General features: G+C 40.9%; 2 protein-coding genes across 8 annotated transcripts in view; one reads left to right on the forward strand and one right to left on the reverse strand.

The window, feature by feature from the left end:
* Window positions 1–14,180, reverse strand: part of LOC143020695 (glutaminase liver isoform, mitochondrial-like) — a 210,949-nt gene extending 196,769 nt beyond the window's left edge. Inside the window, exon 1 of one of the 7 annotated variants that reach the window (XM_076177335.1) lies at window positions 13,576–14,180. In XM_076177335.1, coding sequence (XP_076033450.1) covers window positions 13,576–13,782 — 207 coding nt within the window. In that variant the 5' untranslated portion in view covers window positions 13,783–14,180. The remainder of the gene's footprint in view (window positions 1–13,575) is intronic. The other 6 variants (XM_076177342.1, XM_076177336.1, XM_076177337.1 and 3 more) reach the window with 6 other exon arrangements.
* The window catches only part of LOC143020696 (deoxyribonuclease-1-like), a 21,966-nt gene continuing 19,630 nt past the window's right edge, over window positions 12,310–14,645 (forward strand). Inside the window, exon 1 of the mRNA XM_076177343.1 lies at window positions 12,310–12,331. Coding sequence (XP_076033458.1) covers window positions 12,312–12,331 — 20 coding nt within the window. The 5' untranslated portion in view covers window positions 12,310–12,311. The remainder of the gene's footprint in view (window positions 12,332–14,645) is intronic.

Raw genomic sequence — 14,645 nt, forward strand, 5'->3', positions numbered from 1 at the left:
TCTTTGCACACCTTATGACTCCCTCCTTGAACCATCCCTATTCCTCTTCCACTCCTAGTTCTACTCTATCCCTCACTCACTCCCAATCCTCTCTCAGCTTCTTATAATCCTTCTCCTTTCTCATTTAAGCAGTTCACTCTAAGTACCTCCCTACCTTCTGCCCTTTTCCTCTTTCTCCACTCTCAACTTAACTTTCACCAAAAAATTATCTGACATTCCCCCACTCTCTCCCCTTAGAACATGTACATCCTTAACTCTTCCTACTATACTCCTGGTTACCACTATATAGTCCATTAACGCTCTATCTACCACCCTCTCCCATGTGTACTTATGCTTGACTTTCTTCCTAAACACTGTATTTGCTATCAACTCTTGATACACATCTCCACCATCAACTCTCCACTACGATTTCTTTCCTGGAACTCCATACTTCCCAATCACTATTTCTTCATTTCCTATCCTAGCATTAAGGCCTCCCAATACAACTACATTGACATTTCTTCCTAATCCCTCTATGTACTCATTTAAATCCATCCAAAGGGTCTCCCTTTCCTCTACGCTCTTTTCACTATCAGGCCCATACGCACCTACAAAAACCCACATCTCCCTTCCCAGTTTCACCTTCATCCACATTAACCTTGAAGAAACCTCCTTCCACTCCACTACACGCTTACCTATCTCTTCACTTACTAGTATAGCCACCCCTTCTTTCCCTCGTCCTCTCTTCACTCCTGAGAACCTCCCAACTACACTCGCCCCTCCCTTTTAACATAGTTTCACTCAATGCCAGCACATCCATCTTTCTTCTCACAAACATACTGCCTATCTCTTCCCTTTTACTTTCATCTGTACCATATCCACACACATTAAAAGACCCAAACCTTAGGGTACTGGTTAGAAAACTCCTAGATCTTCTTATGCCTTTACTTTACTTTTTTTTTCTCTCTTTTTTTTTTTTTTTTTTTTAGGAATGTCCCCTTTGGGGCTACAGGTAGGATTTCTAGTCCTATCCCCGTCCCGTTTTTTGTCGCTTCATACGACTCAAGTGGGAAGACTTGGTAGGGTGGCAGCATCCTTTTCCCCCACCACAGGGTAGGCGAAAAAGGAAATGAATATTCAGAGAAACGGTACAGAACAGTAACAAGGGGCGGGGGGCAGCATAACGGAAGAACAGTCGCAGTATAATAAAAGTGTCATAATTTCTCTATGAACAGACTTCCTCTATCACAAAATGATGTATGGGTTTGGTCCGTAGGAGTGCCCCATATAGATCCTAAAGTATCAACTGCATGCTACTTCGCCACACTAACAAGCAGCCAATATCCCACACTTATCAACTGTAGAAGCTCCACCCCAACTACACTCAATTGTAGAATCCCCACATACTAATCAACTGTAGACTCTTCACCCTAACAAAGGGTATGTTATGTTATGTATCACGAGCCATAACCAACGTAGAATGTCCACCCCAAGCGTATGTGTGTGAGGGGGGCTCTACTACTGATCATATATATATATATATATATATATATATATATATATTCACATCCCGTCTGGGGTATTGGCTGCATGTTATCGTGGGGATAAAAGATGCTTAGTAGCATGCAGCTGACACTTTAGAGTCTATATGGGGCGCCCCTATGGACCAGAGCCACACCAAATTTCGCCTGTGATAGAGGATATCTCTATTCATAGAGAAACGATGATACTTTTATACTTCGACTGTCCCTCTGTTATGCTGTCCACTCACTCTACTCTCCTGTACCACTTCTCTGAATATTCATTTCGCTTTTCGCCGAACCCTGTGGTAGGGGAATAGGAATAATGCCACCGAGTGCTCCCATTTGAGTCGTAAAAGGCGACAAAAACGGGACGGGGATAGGACTAGACATCCTACTCACTATAGAGAAAAAGAGGACATTCCTAAAAAAAATTAATAATAATAATAATAAAAAAAAGCAAAGGCATAAGAAGGTCTGGGAGTTTTCCAACCAGAACCCTAAGGTTTGTGTCTTTTAATGTGTGTGGATGTGGTACTGATAAAAGTAAAAGGGAAGAGATAGGCAGTATGTTTGTGAGAATATGAGCGTGTTGGCATCGAGTGAAACTAAGTTGTAAGGGAAGGGCGAGTTTGAGTTTGGGAGTTGGGAAGATGTCAGGAGTGAAGAGAGGATGAGGGAGAGGAGTGGTTATCCTAGTAAGAGATAGGTAAGCGTGTGGTGGAGAAGGAGGTTTTTTCAACGTTAATGTGGATGAAGGTAAAACTAGGAAGGGAGATGTGGGTTTAAGTGCAAATGGGCCTGGTAGGTTGTCAGAAGAGAGTAAAGGGAGGCTTTTTGGATAGATTTAGATTAATGCATAGAGGGTTTAGGGAGAAATATCAATGTAGTGGCATTGGGAGATCTCAATGCTAGAGTATATGAACCAAAAGACGGCTTTGTTGGGAAGTGTGGAGTTCCAAGAAAAAATCGTAGTGGTGAGTTGATGATAGTAAATACAGCTTTTAGGAAGAAGGTTAAGCATAAGTACACACGGGAGAGGGCGGTGGATGGAAGGATGGTAAATAGGGCTTTAATGGACTATATAGTGGTAACCATAAGACTAGGAAGAGTATATGTTCTAAGGAGAGTGGGGGAATATCAGAAAAGTTTTTGATGGAAGGTAAGTTGAGAGTGGAGGATAGATGGAAAAAGAGGAAAAGGATAGAAAGCAGGTAGGTGCTTAGAGTAAACTGCTTAAATAAGAAAAAAAAGGATAAGGAGTACAAGAAGGTGAGAGAAGGGTGGGAGGGAAGAATAGAGTAGAACTAGGAGTGGAGGAGGAATGGGGATGTTTCAAGGAGGGAGTCATAAGGTGTGCAAAGATGGTGTGTCGAAGGACGGGAGGAAATAGAAGGGTAGCGAGTGGTGGGATGGTGAAGCAAAGAAGGTTGTAGAGAAGAAACGAGCATTCACAAGCTGGTTACAAAATAGGACGAGAGAATCATATGAGAGGTACAAAGAAAAGAGAAGTAACGCATAAGATAAAGGAGGCAAAGAGGAGAGCAGATGTGAAATGGGGTAAGAGTACGACAGAAAAAGTTGAAAGTCAAAAGATGTTTTGGAAGGCAATTAGAAGAGGAAGAGGGAGCGAATCAAGTAAAGAAAAATAGGTAAAAAGTGCAGATGGAGAGATGACAATGGAAGAGACAGCAGTAAGGGGAAGATAAGTAGAGTATTTTAGGGAGTTGCTAAATGTAAAGGAAGATAGGGAGGGAAAGGTAATTGCAGTGGGAAGCGCTAATAAAATGACAGTGATGAGTGAGGAAAATGAAGGAGAAATAAGGTAAAATGAGGTGAAAACAGTTATTTAAATGAAGGAGAGCAGGTGAGGCACCTGGGTTGGATGGGTGTCATGCGGAGTGTCTAAAAAATGGAGGTACAGTGATGGTGGACTGGCTGATGAGATTGTTTAATGTTTGTCTAAAAGAGGGTCGAGTACCGGAAGACTGGAGGAATGCCTGCGTAGTTCCGCTTTACAAGGGAAAGGGGGATAAGTGTGAGTGTAGTAGTTTCAGAGGGATCAGTTTGTTAAGTGTAGTTGGGAAGGCTTATGGGAGGGTTTTGATTGAGAGGATTAGGAGAGGAAAAGAGGGAGTAATAGGTAAAGAAGAGTGTGGTTTTAGGAAATGTATGATTTGCGTGGATCAGATTTTTGTGGTAAGGCAGGTATGTGAGAAACTTTTAGGAAAAGTTTTTTTTTTTTTTTTTTTTTTTGGGGGGGGGACTTTTTTGGAGTTGGAAAAGGTTTATGTCATGGTAGACAGGAAGGCACTGTGGGAGGTACTGCAGATGTATGGAGCTGGAAGAAAGCTGTTAAGAACAGTCAAGAGTTTTTATGAGAGTATTAGAGCCTGTGTTAGAATTAGAAATGGAGAGAGTGAGTGGTTTGAGGTAAAGGTGGACCTTCACCAGGAATATGTCATGTCGCCTTGGCTGTTCAATTTATACATGAATGGGGTGGTGCGAGAGGTAAACGCAAAGATAATGGGTCGGGGATTGGAGATGGTTAAAGAAAATGGAGGAAAAGTGGGAGATAAGCCAGTTGTTGTTGTTTGCTGACAACAGTGCGCCTGTAGCAGGATCAGAGGAGGGATTAAGGAAGTTAGTGACAGTTTGGCAAGGTACGTGAAAGAAGGAAGTTTGAAGATAAAGGTGGGTAAAAGGTGGTGAGGTGTACAAGGGGAGAGGATGGCAGAAAATTGGAAGCGAGTATTAAGGGAGAGACTGGAGGAAATAGATGGCTTTAGATACTTGAGTGTGAATGTGGCGGGAAAGGGAGGAGTGGAGGTAGAATGTGGATTGAAAGAAACAAGTAAATGCCTTGGGGGATTAAAATGTGTAATGAGAAATAGACATTTGGGAATGGGTGCTAAGAGGAGATTGTATGATGGAGTGATTGTGCCGACAACACTGTATGGGGGCAGAAACAGGGAACATACGAGAGGAAGAGTTTAAATGTATTTGAGATGAAATGACCGAGAAGTATGGTAGGGGTTACAAGGATGGATAAAGTGAGAAACGAGGTGAGGAGAGCGGAGGTGGAAAGGGAGCTGGAAGACAGGATCAATGAAAGAGTATTGGGATGGTTTGGACACTTGGAAAGAATGAGTGAAGAAAGATTAGTAAAAGAGGTATGGAAGACAGAGGTGGAGAGAGTGAATATGAGGAGGCGACCAAGGCTGGGATGGATGGGGTAAAAGGGGCATTGAGAAAAAGGGGAATGTTTGTTGAGGAAGGAAGGGAGAAGACAAAAGAGAGGGGTGAGTGGACAATGGTTATGTAAAGATGATGCTGTGATGTATGGAAGGGAACGAGTGGGGATGGGAGTATGTGTGAATGATATTTTGACACACCCCGAAGGGATTTCTCCCCGTCTTCTCTTTTTCTGCATGAGTGGACGGAGAGAGGGTTCGCCGATTAAGTGAAGCTGCTTTGCTGTGGATGTGTTGTGTCTTGCTGCATTACTTCTGATCAAGGGCAATGGGCGAGATGCAGGGATGACCCGTCATCCAAGAGTAGCGAAGAAAAGAGGGAGGGGTGGCGAATTGGAGTAGAGCATGTGGGGATGAAGTGGGTGGGAGTGGATTTATGCCTTTGACTTTGGCTACCTCCTTCGTAAGGGGGAAAAAGCCCTTGGTGTGTGTGTATATATATATATAATGTTTGAAGCTATTTTGTCCATTATTGACACGGATGAGATGGATCTCCACTGAAGCTCCCTGAGTGACGATGCAGGCTCTGTACCTCACCACGCTGGCTTTGTCCTTCATGGTAAGGTTGTATGCATGATGAGAAGTCCATAATTTTATTTATTTATTTATTTATTTATTTATTTTTGAATGGCTGTGGTCGCGAATGAAATCTGAAGTATAATCAGCTCGATCATCCTGATTAGGTGCTACCATATATATACACCTTTGATGTCCGACGTTGTGGAGAGGGGTTGGAAAGTCATGAAAGTACTTTTTGCACTTATTTGGGATCGAACTCGGGCCTTCCGAGGCAGAAACGTTACCTGCTGCTGTTCGCAGGCCATATACATATTTGTATATATAGTTATATATATATATATATATGAATGTGTGTGTGTGTGTATAAAGTATATTTTCTCTAACAACGATTGAGAGGAGGAACGGATGTAAATTACATGGAATAAGGAACCTTGAACAACAAGAAATTGAAAAATCACTTAATACAGACTTAGTAAATACGGGTCTTGAAGCGTCACTGCATGGGTACCTCACTTTTCGCTCTCTCATTCCATGCGCAAGGGGTGTGTGTGTGTGTCAGGGGGAAGGTGTCACTTTGGCTGAATAAAATCATCACGGGGCCAGTCAGTATAAATGCATAGGCCTCCATCTGTAGCTAGAGCAGGTACGATTCCAACTTCCAGTTTCAGATATCTGAACATTCCGGGTTCATGCTCGATAATTCAACTCCTGATTGGATCCTAGTGCTTCATGATCTTAAGGAGCACCCACGTGAGTTTCCACGGAGATAGCTTGTAGACTATGTTGATCTCAAGAAAGCGTTTGTTCACGTGTTTTGTGAGGTACTTCGGGGTTGTTTGCGTCTCCGTGAGATTCCTGAGAGGATTATCGACCTGATGACTGGCCTGTGTCCTGGGGCGAAGTGTTGTAGAGGAGGATACCCGCCTGGGTTCCTGTTCATTCACGAGCAAGGTAGGGCATACTCCCAAACGTTTTTTCAAACTTCTAGATCGACAATGTATTACACGGACTGGTCGGGTCAATGATCACTACGGAAAAAAAAAACCCTCACTGGCAACATTAAGTTCTCTGACCTTGCCGTTACCGATGATGCTGCACTTCGTGCGGATCCGTTGGGGGTTCTTGTTGCAGCCATGGAGTCACAGCAGAGAAGGAAGGATAGACTTCTTGGACTTCAGGTCTCCTGGGCCAAGACGAAGCCCAGTCTCTTTATTTGTTTTGTTATCATTTGTTCGTTTGTTTATTCTTAGTTTGATTTTCATTTATTATTAGTTATGTAAATTTATTATTATTTACTATTTACCTGTTTATTATTTAACTATACCTATGCATTTGTTTATGCATTTTATTTATTATTTACATTATAATTCTTTATTTATTCATTTATCTAGTTATCATTATGATTTTTTCGCATCCGACCTAGATATGGACCAAAAGGTCTCCTGTCGGCATGCTCCGCCTTTGTAATCCTTTATATCTGGTGAGGCCAACGAAGTCTTGGTAAAGCCTCACATACCTTCATAGTGTAGATCATAACTGCGGCGGGTAATGTTAAAAAGTCCTTGGCAAGATTGGCATGGTTCGTGGTGTGTTGGGCTCGCTCAACCATAGTATACGGCGTCGTTGACATTTGTTTTGAAGGATTACTCTCCGAATCTTTAAATCGCTTGTGGTCCTTTGTTTTGCTCTGCAGATGTGAGACATGGACAACGATTTCCGACCTGAAGAGACGTCTTGACGCCTTTGGTATCTACCGTCGGAGAATTGTATGTTATCGCTGGAACAACTAAATATCAAACCAGCGACCGCTCCATGAGGCAGTCGAGACCACTATGGTAGGCATGTAGCACGCTTCTCTAATTCGAGACCACTCACAGGGTTGTCTTCACATGATACAACCCTATGTAGAAGACATAAAGAAAGGACACGCCGACAGAACTCATGACTGGAGTAAGTAGATTTCTTTTAATTGGAGTAATTGGAGGTGGGAGTAAAAAAAAAATATATATATATATATATATATATATATATATATATATATATATATATATATATATATGGTGCTACTATAGCGTGAGGTCTACCGCCATATGTCGCCCACAAGTGCAGCCTGAGTTCTACTGCGTGACCCGCGTTCCTTCGGGACGCTCCCCACACCTATCCATCAAACATGTCCTGCCCAAATACATAAAAAACGTGACATATCCACCTAACCTATTTGTGTCATTCTTAGACGATGTACGAAGTGTGTATCGCTTGAATAAATGTATGGAAATATATGATAACATGTTTATTTTTACATTTCTTCCTTTAATATGAATGTAATTAGAAATCAAATTATCTAAGTCACTCCTAGGATATGTACAAAATATGTGTTTATCGCTAAAATAAATGTATGGAAATGGTAGACCTCAAGCTACCATATACTGCTAACGGGAGGTAGATCTCACGCTATAGTAGCAATATATATATATATATATATATATATATATATATATATATATATACGGATGTGAATTAAGCGACCCCCCCCCCCCGGTGGCATATGACAATGGTGACTTCACTCAAGTCCGAATTCTGATTAGTGCTTCTCATACCAATGGGTAATGACTTTCAAATTAGAATACCATCTCTCTGCAACAACTTCCTTTTTTAAAAGTATATGTCAAAAGCAGCCGCGCATGCAAAACCTGGAATTTTTTTTTATTAATACGACAGGAAAGTTTTGCGATCCGTAAAGAGGAAAACTACAATATGTCGGGATGAATCGTGATTCAATATTTCGAATTTAGAGTAAAAATATTAGATCAGATTACAGAAGCACTGGGGCCCGTGAAAAGATGTGAACGCAGCATACAGTACATTGTCAATGCCGCTGGCTGGCAACCAGTGCGATTCAAGAATGCAACCTTGATCTAGTGGCACAGTGAACAGACACCACAACCCCCGCCCCGACCAGCGTAAGATATTGGGAGGTTTGGGCTCATTGCCAATACAACGACATGTTTCAACACCTGCAAGGGGGTTAGGGTAGGCGTGGGGAATCGTCTCTCGCTTTGGTGGTCATGACGACCGCGAGTACTGCCTCTCTCTGCAACAAAACTTTGTATCACTAGCCAGTATCTGGGGAAGACCAGGGGTTGGCAATGCGACTCAGTAGACAGAAATAACTGTAAAAAATAATCGCTTCTATTCCAAACCCCTTAAAATTTATAGGGGTTTAGATGTGCGAATAAATGTTAGAGGTTTAATGGGATGTGTTGGGGATTTCTTTCGCTTGAAAAAAATCCCATCAACAACAAACAGGCAAGTCGTCAAAAACAACGAAAGTGTTAATCTGCAAAGTCGAAACTATAATTAAATACTGAAACACATAAATGTATCTAAAATTTAAATGAAAAATCGTGTAAATTGTTGCACACATGGCATATACAATATAGTAGTACTTATCAAATAATCAGAATTAATTTTCATGAACAATATTAGCATGAACACGGGGTTAAAAAAATTTGTTTGTTTAATTTCTGTTAAGTATAATTCCAGAGTTCATAAATGAAAGGCATGACTGACAAAAGTACAATCGACTCTTGATGATTGATTATATCATCACGTCATTTATTTAGCAGATGCTGCTCAACGACATTTTTCAGAGTACCGATGTTTGAATTTAATTTAAGTAATAAATTATTGGAACACCACAAGTAAATAGCACTTGTTTTATTGAAGCTGAAGAGTTTATAGTAGTGGAAGAATTGATATTGTTCGATACTTTAGTACCATTATCACTTGTTTTTCCCCGCGTATTTGAAAGTTTGGATTTAGACAATGCTTTCTCAATAATGACTTTTTCATCACTCTTTTGCAACTTCAGCTGAAAAATCTAGTGTACATAAATCTTAATTGTGACCTGTAGTTCTTATTCCAGACATCAATTCATCTTTGTACCTTTGTTGTTCCATATAATTTTAATAACTAATTTATCAGAGCAATGACGAGCAACATGATCACCAAACTGCAAATTCTAAATTATTAAGATCGACAATAATGTATAATTACACCACGTTATGAAAACAACATACCTAAAAAGTTTACTAGTAAATATATTTCGTTTCTGAATACGTTATGACGTCACACTAAGAGTTAAGATATTATAAAAGTGAAATAACTAAATCATAATTTGAAAACAGAGAATATCTTCCCGGCAATATCTATTGACATCGATAGTGTTCAGCCATCAACAATTTTCAATGAAGATTTTATTTTGACACTACCGTCCCTGCGTTTGCGCTCAAACACATCAATGCGCTTTGCTTGACTGTGCTTTGTAAAGATCAATAAGATGCATACATTCCTTTAACCCTTTCTGTGTTTCTGCTGAATACTTGCAACAATATTATAGACTGATTCATAATATTAAAAATGTGGGGTATCTAGTGAAGATATACAGACAAGTTTACTTCCACGATATGAATTTCACGATCATTCGCTCATATGAAATATCAAGCTCACAAGTCGTCCTTTAGTATTTATGATGTAAGCTGCCGACGTATACGATTATTATCTCCCAAACTCGATCAAAACCTTGTAGCGACCACATTCGTTTTTCTCTGAAATAAAACATAAAACAACATTTCTGGTTAGTATGTGTCAGAGAGGATTTGGCAACAGCAGACGACACATGCATATCATATCCTACGAAAGGATGAGGATTTGGCAGCATGCAAAGTAGGCGGCATGGAATCTTTCCACCTTCTACGGAATTGAACAGAATCATTTGTCAGCAACCACATTAAAATGAAGAGGGCCAACAGGCATGGAAGGTATTCATGTATTTATATAACATGCCACATGTCGCCAGACGCATACATGATATAAGAGACAATAGATGCAGAAAAGAGATTAAAAAACATCTCAATTTTAAATTAATTGGACTTTTTACTTTGACATGAAACTTGCTAAGCACACGCTACTGCGTAAAGCACGACAATATGGAAAATGCATCTTGGCTCTACAATACAGTCTAATCAATGAAGGATTGATTCCAAAACATTAATAAAAAGGGTATTTAAAACACAGTACACGATGAGACATTGTGGTAATATGCAATGCACTATAATACGGAATGATTACAATTTCATTCAATGACATCAATGACTCGTCTACGAAAGAACCATGCTAACACAGAAAATGAGACTAAAAATACACAATAAGATATTACATTACAATATACTGGAACACTGAAACAACAAATATATATCATGTCCCCGCACTTCCTAAATAATATCTAAAGTAAACAAATAAAAACACAGAAAATAAAATCATTATGAATTGGACAAAATAAACACTGTAGGCGTTTTCAGAACGAAAATGGTGATATTATAGAATAATATTTGACTAAGAAAAAAGGTAATAACAAAACAATATATAAAATCAACAGTTTTTAAAACAATAAAACTTATCTTTGGTAAATGTGTATTTAATATCTGTATGCATGTGTGCGTGTGTACGCGCGCGCGAATAAAGTATAAAAATATACTATGGCCTTTCTTCATTAAAATGACAGCTTGCCATTTCTTTAAACAATTGGCTAAAAAATAGCAACGTTATTACCCTCCAGGCATCCAAATGGCCAGCAAGTACATCAAAGCAAATGGCAGACAATGAATACCTGTCGATCATCATCGATCAGTGGATTTTCAAACATCACAAAGTACCACAACAACGATTTGAGGCCGATTCTTTATACTGCCATCAGTCCGTTGAAAGTTTTTCCACGTAAACAAACGTACATTTAAATATGAGGAATTACACCAAGAGGCGCTTCACTGCGACCAAAATGATCTCATTCCCATTTACGAGATCAAACACGGTTTGTGTTCGCGGGGGGCAACGCTATCCGAAGCCAGCATTCCTTTAAAAATTATGTATTTTCATTTGTACTCCTTGAACATTTTCGGCAGTGGCCACACACACTCTCACCCATTACATGAATATAAAATCCCATTTCTTCATTAAATCTTACTAACGGTCTTCGCGAGTGAAACATCTACGTTTCAAGAAGCCGTTCACACCCCGGGCAGTTTTCATGGTCACCTGCAACGGTTGTTGAAACAGTGAAGTCAGTGAAACGAGTTAGTGCTTTGTATTACCAATATAAGAGTATATGCTAAAATGTGATTGGCTTGATTGCAGCATCCTATTTAGTGCATGTGTTAGCAAACCGGTATGTATACGTACACACAGATAAGGGAGTCAGTACAATAGATGCATTATGCCATGAAGGTGACCCTTGGGAACTGGGAGGGTAGGACAATGAGGAGAGTGCGTCGTAGAATATCTGCCACAGCAAATCGCCGGTTCGAAGAGAGGCAACACCGGTGGACATACCGATGCACCACATAACCAGCTACATCTGGTGACGATTTGGTCTGCCCAGACTTCGGCCACACATGTCAAGTGTTTGTGTGTGTATGTGAACATAATATAAAGCATATATAATAAGGCATAAATAATAAAGCATACAGGACGAGATTTTAAGATACATTTGTTTCATATCTTTGCCATTCACTACGATGGCCGGTGGTGTGCGCCTTCGAGTAGGTAAAGATGTATTGGAGGGCGAAAGGTCACTGGGAATCGAAAAAGAACTCGAACGCTTCGATTTGTTCCCGTGAGAAATCACAGGCCGGGGCGGATGGGGGAGAATGTGAGGAATCTGGAAGACATCTCCCAAGGGAGCGAAGGAATGGGGAAGTGGGAGGGGCACTGAGGGAAGGAAAGAGGAGAGGGAACAGGCGTGAAATGTGAGCTGTCCTGTCGGGGGAGGGGGGCGGGCAGTGGCGATGCAAGGTACAAGGAGGCTCTGGGAATCAGGATGCAAAAGTTTTGGCGGGAAAATCGTAGGGAGAGGAAGTGGCAACAGAAACAGACGGTTAAAAGATCGATAGAAGCGAGGTAAGGATGTGGTAACGATAAAACGAAAAATGGTGGAAAGGCCAGCGTTGAGATGTGGGAAAGATGAACATGAGGATTGCAAAGGATGACGTCTATAAAAATGAGGTAAGGAAATAGAGAAAGACGCTCAGCATTTTGTCTACATTGGAGTGGCGTGGTGTTGGCTAAAACTACGAGAGGTTTGATTCAGTCTGTATTCTTGTCTGTGCATGAGAAGAGAGGCTGAGGGGTAACCAGACAGGAGGTGAAGTGAACCCCCCTGCCCTCCCCCCAATGCCAAGTCAAGGCGCGCCTACTTAGTTCTCTTCGCCAAGTTGACTTTAAAATGAAAATAAAATAATTCTCGGCGCCCAGTGTCAAGTGCAGTTCGTGCTGTGTGTATCGTTGGCAGGAAATAGGAGGCACGCTGCAACACCGATATATTTGCGCGGGAGATTCAACCTTAACCCTGTCAGCATTACATTGATTAAATCACCTAAAGCTTCAGTTTCCCAGTCACACGCCCATTCCCTTTCTACCAACCTACTTATCTTGGCTCACCTCGCGTGCAGTATAACAAAGTTAAATTGTTCCTCCTAAATGAGTGATATTTGTGAAATACATGGCGACTGTACAACCAAGCAACACAGGTGTATTACCAGGAGGCGTGTGGACATTAGGACATGCAACCCATTTCCAATTCTCTTGAGATTTTATTGATTCCCCAGTTCGCCAATTTACATTTTAATTATTTGTATTTCCCCTAAAATCCCTTATGTCGAGTTATATTAGTTAAGGTAGTTTGGCGAAATGGGAACCAAGCAAAAGTTAACGCAAGATGGGGGGAATTATTAGCAGGAACTATAAGTGTTTTCTCCCTCCCATTATTTATTATCACTGGTTAGGTCTGCCCCCTCCACTTCACCGCTCAAATTCTGGTCCTGTCACTATCAAGTATGTTACCTAACTTATCCTTACCCCCCATACATATATATAGATTATCAGCTAAAAGTTGAATGTATTAACTTTTGGATAAAAGCCAGCATGACCTATTGCGAATCCAAAACAAAGCGCTATAGACTTTGCTGCTGAAAATATATGGTTGGCTTTAACGTGAAACTCTGATCCCTGTGCAAACTATATGAAATAGAAAATTAATTTCATTCCTCTAACATTTCAAAGGTCCTCTGTTCACATGTGTAAAACGTGACTGCGTGAATGACATACTGATACAAAGTAATTTGCGCGGAGTTGTGTGAGCGAGACAGGAATGTTTTAAATTTGGCGCCACCGTTCTGAACACATTTTCTTGTCAACTGTGAATGAAATGTTTTTCTCTCGTCCTGTACACTTGGTGTGCGGAGACTTACTGATGTTGAATGTACAGGGCGCCGTGCACAGCCGAGGAGGGCGTGGACGGGCATCGGCGACGACGCCGGCGGCCGTGTGCCCGGCATAGCGTTTAAAGTAACATTCGTGCAGGGCGACATCGGTAAGGCTATTTCAACACGCGTAGCTGTCCATGCTGCCGAACTTGTAGTGCCCGCCCGTCGTAGGGCACGACCAACCTGTTGCATGGTGCCTGAACACTATAGCAGTACGTCTGCGACCTCGCTTGTCCTTGGAGTGGCTTATCACTGTCCTGAACAAGTAGCAGAAATCTCAGATACTGACTAGAACCACGAATCTTTTTCAAGATGGCCTGTTGTTGATATAGGTTTGTACAGTGAGTCTATTATTAAATATCTGTTCACCAATTTGGGAAGACAATTGCTATTGCTAATGAATCGTTTAACTTGTTATTCAAAAGGCACATGCGAGATGAGGCAGAGCCAACCGAGTCAGCGGTAATGCCTCCTATAGTGTGTCAGTCCTTCCCTACAGCCACCACCTCAGAGACTGACTAGATGTCTGCTGATCCGACCCAGTCGCCAGTTGCGCTCTCTCCTACTCCCACCCCCTCCGTCTCTCCTCCAGCAACGTAATAGCAGACGACACTATGCCGGCTTGTTTCTTTTGTTAATTTTGCATCTCAGTACAGTTCACAGGGTGAACGCAGACTGACATAATTTCTTATGATACAGAACGTGACCCCGTGATTTATTATTTTTTAGACATCTATTGGTTGAAAATATTTTACCAATTTGAAATTCGAAACATGAACATGAAAACAAACATGTCGAACACTAGCAAACCAAGAAAAATATGTATTTATTTTTACATCATTGTAATTATTCCGTGATTGCAAAGAGTGCATCTAAAAGGCCTTGGCTGTATAGAGACAAGAACATGATATTTATAACTGATTCTGTTGGTTATTTATTGCCAGGTATTTCCATATAGTATTGTATTGTTTTCCCATTGTTTTATTTTCTTTCTCCTAAATGGTATTACTCGAGGGATCTCGTGAATCGGAATAAATAATTCCATTAACAACATT

This window comes from Oratosquilla oratoria, chromosome 40 (assembly GCF_046742065.1).
Source record: "Oratosquilla oratoria isolate Oo_2021 chromosome 40, ASM4674206v1, whole genome shotgun sequence".
In the NCBI taxonomy this organism is placed as follows: Eukaryota; Metazoa; Arthropoda; class Malacostraca; order Stomatopoda; family Squillidae; genus Oratosquilla; species Oratosquilla oratoria.